The sequence below is a fragment of the Desmodus rotundus genome, chromosome 8 (assembly GCF_022682495.2).
Source record: "Desmodus rotundus isolate HL8 chromosome 8, HLdesRot8A.1, whole genome shotgun sequence".
In the NCBI taxonomy this organism is placed as follows: domain Eukaryota; kingdom Metazoa; phylum Chordata; class Mammalia; order Chiroptera; family Phyllostomidae; genus Desmodus; species Desmodus rotundus.
In genome coordinates, this window is record NC_071394.1 from 77,345,956 (window position 1) to 77,354,319 (window position 8,364).

Below are 8,364 nucleotides of genomic sequence, written 5' to 3' on the forward strand. Positions count from 1 at the left end.
ACAGGAAAACTCCTTGAAAGTGGTAACGTATTTCTTTGCCTGCATCTCTAAAACCTAGCTTATACAAGCCCCAACAAATCTAGACTGAAAACCATCATCCCACAAGTCTGGCTAAGGTGCCCCTTCCACATTTTTCCATAACGCTCTGAAACTAGCCTTGATGCCATTTTCCCCAACAATCATTTGACTATTCTGTCTCTGCCACCTGGCCCACGGGCGCAGTTCTAGCTTGCTCACCGCCTTATCTCCAACACCTGCGATAACAAGCATTTGATAATTACCATTTCGTGAAAAGCTTTTTAAGTTATTTGCTTTTTTGCCTGTTCTGCCCACTCCCCCACACAAGCAAATCTCTGTCTTATTCACTGCTGTATCTAGTATCCCCTGCCATAAGGTTTAAAGATATTTATTAAAAAACTTTTTTTAGTGTTAAAAAAGTGTTGATTCTAGTTGTTTTCTAAGGAATTACGCACCATTGTCTTATTGGTCCCATGGCGCAGCATCAATATACCCAAAGGCTAGAAGAATGCTTTGAAGCACAAGGAGCATGTTGATTATATACCGGATGAATGAATGGGTATTTCATTTTCCAAGACTGAAAAAAGATACCGCAAAATGACCCTACTTGGACAGGAGGGCTCTGTGTGATTCGAATAAACGTGTTTTGTTTTGTTACATATATTCCTATATAAAATGTCTAAGTTTTCCAGTGCGGTTATATCCAACTGAAGCTTTTAAATAAAGAAAACTGTCTTCGCGCGGAAGACAATGAGGCAAGTAGCCAACCCCACACCGCCCAACTCTTTCTGCCGTACGGGTAGGACAGACGTGGCCTTGAGAAGGGACCGGGCGGAGGCCCAGAAGCCCCGCGCTCGCTCCCAGACCTGGTGACCAGTGAGCCGGGGACAGTTCGCGCGCAAAACCGGAAGAAACTGCTACCGCAGAGAAGCTCCGCCAGCGCTGGACTGCGGCACTCCGAGCACCCCACTCTACGGCCCGCACTCACCACCAGAGAGGCCGTGAACCCAGGCCTGTCCATAGTCCGAAAACACTACCAACGCTACATTTCTAATCGAGCTGAAGCAAGTCACGGATTAATGCACTGGGCGCCGCCATCTTGGAGGCGGTGCCTGAAGTGTCGCACTTCCGCTATCACGTGACGGCGAATCACAACAACTACACGTGCAACCCTGAAACCCGGTTCGGCGGGAGCTGAAGGGGCGGGGTCAGGGGAGTGTGTTTGAGCCAAATACCGGGACTCGTCTTCGCCTCCAGTGTCCACGGCAGCTTGTGATTTGGCTAGATGGAGGAAGTCCCCTGAGTAAATAAGCCTCCCATGCGATCCAGGAGCAGGGAGTACCCCATGAAGGGCAAGGTGGAGCAAAAGTGTAACCTGCGGAGGGTTCAGTGGAGGGAGGGGCACCGGAAGGGCAGAACTACTTCCAGGGGAAGAGGTTTGTGTTTTATTGTGTTTTTTTAATTGAATTTATTGGGGTGACATTGGTTAAAAATATTTTATAGGTTTAAGGTGTATGATTCTATAATACATCATCTGTGTATTGTATTGTGTATTCGCCACACGGAGTCCTGTCTCACTATTGGTGTTTATCCCTGCCCCTCCCACTCCATTACCCTTTCCTGCCTCCCCCACCCCCAAGTCCCACTGATAATGACCACACTGATGGTTTGTGTGAGGGCTTTGGGGGATTTGTTTGTTTTGCTTAATCCATGGAAGGGCAAAATAGGTTTTTTTTTGGGGGGGGGGTTGTGTTTCTAATCAGTTATTTCTTTTTGGCTTCTGTCTTGGTTTTATCTGCAAAGAACATATTGCTGGCAAGTGTCTGAATTACTATAAAACAGACTCAGTATCAGAAGATTATTAAAGGTATAGAAAAACGCTTCATATCCTCCACTTCTTATTGGCAGTTATTGCATTTAAAGTTATCTACTGGCGCCGTGGCTGGTGCGGCTCAGTGGATTGAGTGCGGGCGTCTGAACTGAAAGGTGCTGGTTAGATTCCCAGTCAGGACCCATGCCTGGGTTGCAGGCTGGGTCCCCAGATCGGTGCATGTGAGAGGCAGCTGACTGGGGTATCTGTCACACATTGATGTTTCTCTCCCTCTCTTTCTCCCTCCCTTCCCCTCTCTCTAAAAATAAATAAATACAATTTTTTTAAAAAATAAAGTTTACTTGTTCACTTATCTACTTGCTCATTTTGTTCACTGCAACCAGTGTGCGAACCTTGAACACCACTTTATTAAGTACTTAATTAAAGTTTCTTGAGGTGGACTTGCCTTTACATTTATTCAATAAATACCTTTGAAATTGCCATATATTAAGGACCAACTACATCTTGGATGTGGTGTTAGAAGACTGATAGACAGTTTCTCACATAATACTCACAATCACATTGTAAGTTATGAACCATTACCAACCTCATTTTACAGAGGATGGAGATGCTCCAAGAGGTTCAGTAGGCAACTAAAAACTACAGAAAACATAGTAGAGCGGCTTGCAATTTTACTTAGTGCCTTCATTTTTCTTCAAAGCCCGTGTAACAGCGTTAGCAGCCTCCTTGTCTGCCCTTGTTCAATCTTTCATACCACTGCTAGCATCTTTATTCTCTACAGACTAGATGATCTAGAAATGATTAGCAGAATACCTTTAGAGTTTCAAATTCTGAGCTATTACCTTCCCTAAGGTATAACTTCTCTAAGATCGAGTTTCCTCCTTTGTAAGTCAGGGATAATGAGAGAAACATCGTTGGTACTAATACAGATTAAGTGAGACAACACATTCAAGTTACCTTAGTTCCTGGCTCATTGGAAGCGCTCTCTAAAGATGACGGTGATGTCACGTACCTGTTTTGAATGACACCCTTTGCTGCCCATGTACAACAGTCCAGCTCCTTAACATGAGACTCACCTCTGAGCTGGTGTCTCCTGTCACTCTTCCCACTGGCTGGACTGCTCACAGGCTATACACTTTCAAGTCTCCTCATTTTACCCACATTGTTCCCTCTACCAAGAACACCTTTCCCTATGCTGCCTGCAAAACACTGATCCCCTCCTGTTTGCCACATGGCACCCTCCAATGGCCATCTCAAAACATGCTAGTTCACTTCCTCAAAGCCAGCAGTTTCTTATGCTGTTGTTTGTCTACCTGAAGGGCTCGTATTAGTAGGTCAGGCCTAACCAGCATAGTATTCCTTTTGAATATCTCTAAGTCAAATGATAAGAGACCTTAATTACATCTGCACATTCCCTTTTGCCATATAGTGCAACATAATCATGGTTGAAATATCATACTAACAGGTTCTACTCACACTCAAGGGAATCAATTATGCTAAACACATAGATTAGGGGGGCAGGAATGTTGAGAGCCATTTGAAAATTCTGCCTACCATACTTTCCCACAAGCCCTTGCTGGTAGCATCCTCAAAGGCCATCAAGTTTCTATCAATAGGCTTTCACTAAAAGCCCCCTCAAAGCCATTCCATCTTTCAACTGGTACCTGATGCCAAAGGCACTCCCACAGTTCACATGTTTGTTACAGTAGCATCCAATTTCCAAGTACCAAACTCTCTATTGGTTACCCATTGCTGAGTAACAAATTACCCCAAAACTTAGAACAACAATAAACTTGTATTACTTCACATACTTTCTGTGGGTCCGAATTCAAGAGTGGCTTAACTGAGTGGTTTAGTCTCAGGGTCTCTCTCATAAGGCTGCAGTCAAGGCATCAGCTAGGGCTGTATTCAAAGACTTGACTGGGACTGGAGGATCCACTTAAAAAATGGCTCACTCCATGACTGGGAAATTAGTGCTAACTGTTCGTAGGTAGCCTCAGTTCCTCACCACAGAGACCTTTCCAAGGGTTGCTTGAGTGTCCTCTTGAAAGGGTAGCAGGTTTTTCCCCAGAGTGAATGATCTAAGAGAACAAGACAGAAACCATAGTATCTTTTATGACCTGGCCTCAGACATCACTCAGTTGTCATTTCTACAACAGCCTATTTGTTACACAGGTCATTCCTATCTATTATGGGATGGGACTATGCAAAGGCGTAAATACCAGGAGGTTAGGATCATTTGGGTGCCATATTGGAAACTATCACGTCAGAGAAATGCCAGTAAAAACCACAATGAGTTACAACTGTACACTCACTAGAATGACTACAATTAAAAAGACCAAAAAGAACAAATATTGCTGGCAAGGATAAAGAGCAAATGGAACCTCCCTGACTGGCGTGGCTCTGTTGGTTGGGGATCATCCCGCAAAGCAAAAGGTCACCAGTTCGATCCCCAGTCAGGGCATGTGCCTGGGTTGTGGGTTCGGAACTGTATGAGAAGCAACCAATCAATGTTTCTCTTCCTCTCTTTCTCCCTTCCCCTCTCTCTAAAAATAAATAAATATATAAAATTTTTTTGAAGAGCAACTGGAATACTCATGCATTGCTATTGGGAATGTAATATGGTACAACCATATTTATGGAAACCAATGACCCTCTTATTTTTGTATACATGTTTTTACTACTTTTTTAAAAGAAAAATTTTCTATTGTTATATCATCCCCCAAATGCTTCCTTCCCCCTCCCAGCTTGCCAATGAACCTCTTAAATATTTACCCAAGAGAAGTGAAAATGTGTTCATAGAAAGACTTTTGCATTATTGTTCAAACAGATTTATCTATAATAGCAAAAACTGGAAACAACCCAAACGTCCATCCATTAGTGAACAGATAAACATTTTATGGAATATCCATACAATGGAATATGACTCAGTAACATGCAACAACATGGAATAATCTCAAATCCTAATGCTAAATTTAAAAAGTTGATAAAAAACTACATACTTTGGGATTCCACTTATACCAACGGCTTTCATCTCATGGCACACATAAACTAATAATTACTGAAATTCTGTGGCACACAACAATATATTATATTTTTTGCTAGTTTGACAGAAAGTAGGTATAATTTCAACTCAGTCACACTGGATAGCAATTGTTGTGTTGGCTGTTGTCATTTTTTTATTTGACAATCTAAGGGAAAACAGGTCAGTGCCCCTGATTAAATAGTCAGGTACTCTATGTTTTAAAAAATTCTTGCTGCTCTAAAAGAAAGCTTAGACAAGAAAATTGGGACAGGAAAATTTTTAAAGGAAGTTGGTAAATATCATTCTAAAATACATATTGTATGCCTATATCTTCCTTTCCAAATATTCTACAACTGAGCCACACAGGTCAGATAGGGCCATTGTTTTATATGCATTGTGTTCTCATTCATCAAATAATCATGCAGACTACTGTGAGTAAAATGGTTTTCAAAAAATATGTTATTTATTCTTAGAGAGGGGGAAGGAAGGGAGAAAGGGAGTGAGAGAAACATCAACATGTGAGGGAAACATCGATTGGTTGCCTCTCATGAGACCCCAACCAGGGACCTGGCCCATGACCCAGGCATGTTCCATGACTGGGAATCAAACCAGCGGCCCCTCCGTTTGCAGGACAATGCTCAACCTACTGAGCCACACTAGTCAGGGCTGCGAGTAAAATGTTAACATCAAGCCCTTAGGCTGAAATCAAGACCTACCTTTGAAACAAATTCGGAGTCTGTCTCTTATAATACTGTCTCATTGGAAATCACAAATTAAGATATATGTGGAAAGTAGTATCTGCCTTGTTTGCTGTAAAACCTCTAATTGTTGGTGCCACAATGAGAATGGAACAGCCTTGGACTGCACTAGAATGGTGTAAAGCATTGGTGGGAAACTGAGGCTGCAGCCTCCCTGTGCTAAAATGACACACCTATACTGTGTATATGTGGCAGCTATTCATGTCCTGTATGGCTGAAGAAAGCCAAAAACCTGGGCTTTCAGGTAGCAGTTTGGCCTCCCAATGAGGCACAGGTGCTGTGCATGTGGTCCTGCATCTATCTAAAGAGGAAAGAAAGTGTGGTGTTAGGTTAAAGTGTACTGGATCTCCTGAGCCTGATTATCATTTAGAAAGAACCAGTACCAATAGCAGCGCTGATGCAAATGTATAAACTGAAGTCTCTTTTGTTCTAAAATGTCCTCTCATGCTTTATAATAATTTGTTCACTCTTCCAAAAATAATATCTACTCTTCATGGCAGGATTTTCTTATAAAGAGAAAGTGTGTGTACAGCTTTGCAGATTGTGCATTGCATGGCTCCAGGGAATGCAATGTAGTCCATGTGAATATTTTACAGATTGTTCACTGCACAGCGTTCAGGGACAATAATTACTTTGCAGTCTGGACAAGTAGCAACCCCCAGAATTGTACAGTGCACGGCCTACACAGCCATGTATGGCGTCCCTGGATCTATTCCAGTCTGAGCTTTACTAGCTCAGGTATGAATCCTCCCTTGAGTAGAGAAAGCAAGAATTTTGCTTTCAAGATGCTATTGATGCACTGCCCCATACCTCCCTGGCTCACCTGAGCTTATCTGTATCTCTTGGTAAACAGGCCTTGGCACACTGGCAACACCCCAAGTCGGGAGTGTCTCTCCGCCTCTAGTTGGGTGCCCTCTCCTGCACCATGGGAGCTTTGCAGGCACAATCTATCAATAGATACATGGGTAAATAAAGGTCCCAACCTTGGCTCTGGTAGGGAGATTCCACATAATTTCTCACAGGTTCCCCAGGAGAATTGAGCCCTATTTACCCGCAGCACTAATCTGCTATTTTATACATAATTTATCACCTTTTCCCCCTTTTCTGTTTCAGTTTCTGTACTTTCTTATTTGTACTTCTAGGGATTGTCTTCCCCCTCCCACACCCACCCCCCTCAAAAAAAAAAAAACTACTTGCACTCAAGTCATTGTCTCAGGGTCTATTTTATAAGAAACCCAAATTAAAACAGATGCCATGAAAAACAAATGACCCTAGTTGACTCTGTAACTAAGTGCTGGCCAGGTCTAACTATTTATTAAATGAACAGACAAATAATTCTTCAATGGGACAACGGACTGCCTCCACTGATCAGGAAGGTGGGAAGCAAGAAGAAAGTATTAATTATTAAGTTCCATACCTCAAACTGCATATGTGACAATGTGACAGAAAACTCAACTGTCACTCATGTGTGCAATAAAACATGCTCGGTTCCAGATGCAAATGAATGCTGCTTTATATAGCACTGGCTCACGTTGTAATTTTTGAGTTGGGGGAAGTGTAAGACCCTTTGTATTTATGCTATAAAATGTTTTCTCTCCACCCCTCACATTCCCTTCAAGCTCTTAATAAAATATCTGCAAACACTCCCATTCTGATCTTGAATGCAAAGCCTTGAAATAATCTAGCTTTGGAATGATCATGAGTACATCTGCTTCCTAACCAGAGAAAGATGTAAGACTCTGGGACAGGGAATTATAAATCCATTTCTTTGTTCTTTAAAATCATTCCTTTATCTCTGAGCCACAATGCTCTTTCTCTAATTTGAAGAGGAATCCATGTGCAAAGAGTGTGAAATTAACACAGTGCATGCACAATCTCAATAAATAAATATGAAAACCTTTCATTGTACATCAGTACCCTCATTCAATTAGTGAAAAGTTAAAACACTGTTGCATTGCACAACATAACCTTTTAATTTGTGGAAAAACTAAATAAACAAACAAAAACTAGCATTAATAAATAATAGTAAAGCTTGAAATTCTTCCTTTTTCATTAAAATACTTGGCTATACATGGAAGTAGTGAGAATCTGCTTTCCAGAATTCTCACAGCCACTCTAGTTGTCCTGCTCAGTACCCTTCCCCCACCCCCAATACTGTAGTCTTCCTCTTTGCTGTCAACTGTCTAAAATGTGTAGTGAGAGGAGTGGTTTGACACATTCATGGCAACCATGTTCCAAATGTCCTCACCTTGCATTATTGTGCACATGGCAGACATCACTAATCAATTCCTGAAACATCACATTTCTCCAACAAAGTGCAGCTAGCAGCCAGCAGAGTTGGTACAAGAAAGTCATTCTTTCAACTAACATTTACTGTCCTAGTCACTGTTCTGACTAGGAATATGCTGATGAAAAAAATAATGTTCTTTTGGTAGAACATTGGTAAAACAATGATATAGTGGTCAACAAAACAGACAATATCTTCGCTTTTCCTGGGGTCTCAGCATTTTAATAAGTGCTTTTGAAAACTTATCCAAAATAACCCTCCAGAAGTAAATGGTATAGGTATTTTTGGCTGCACCCTTCATCTAATAACTATTATTGATATTTTTATGCAAGCGTCCAGCTCTAAGGCCAGCAATTCTGCCATTGCATCATTAGGTCAATTAACTCATTATTGATAACAATTCAGATATAGGGGAAGAAGGTAAATAAACTGGTAGAGTATTTCT

The 8,364-nt window shown here is 41.6% G+C and overlaps 1 protein-coding gene across 5 annotated transcripts in view; it reads right to left on the minus strand.

Annotated features, from left to right (window-relative positions):
- Positions 1-1,142, minus strand: part of SLC25A26 (solute carrier family 25 member 26) — a 159,119-nt gene extending 157,977 nt beyond the window's left edge. For 4 of the 5 annotated variants that reach the window (XM_045192198.2, XM_053929642.1, XM_024556619.3 and 1 more), the window contains exon 1: positions 1,007-1,142. In XM_045192198.2, coding sequence (XP_045048133.1) covers positions 1,007-1,039 — 33 coding nt within the window. In that variant the 5' untranslated portion in view covers positions 1,040-1,142. The remainder of the gene's footprint in view (positions 1-1,006) is intronic. The other variant, XM_024556620.3, reaches the window with a different exon arrangement.
- Positions 1,143-8,364: the final 7,222 nt, after the last annotated feature.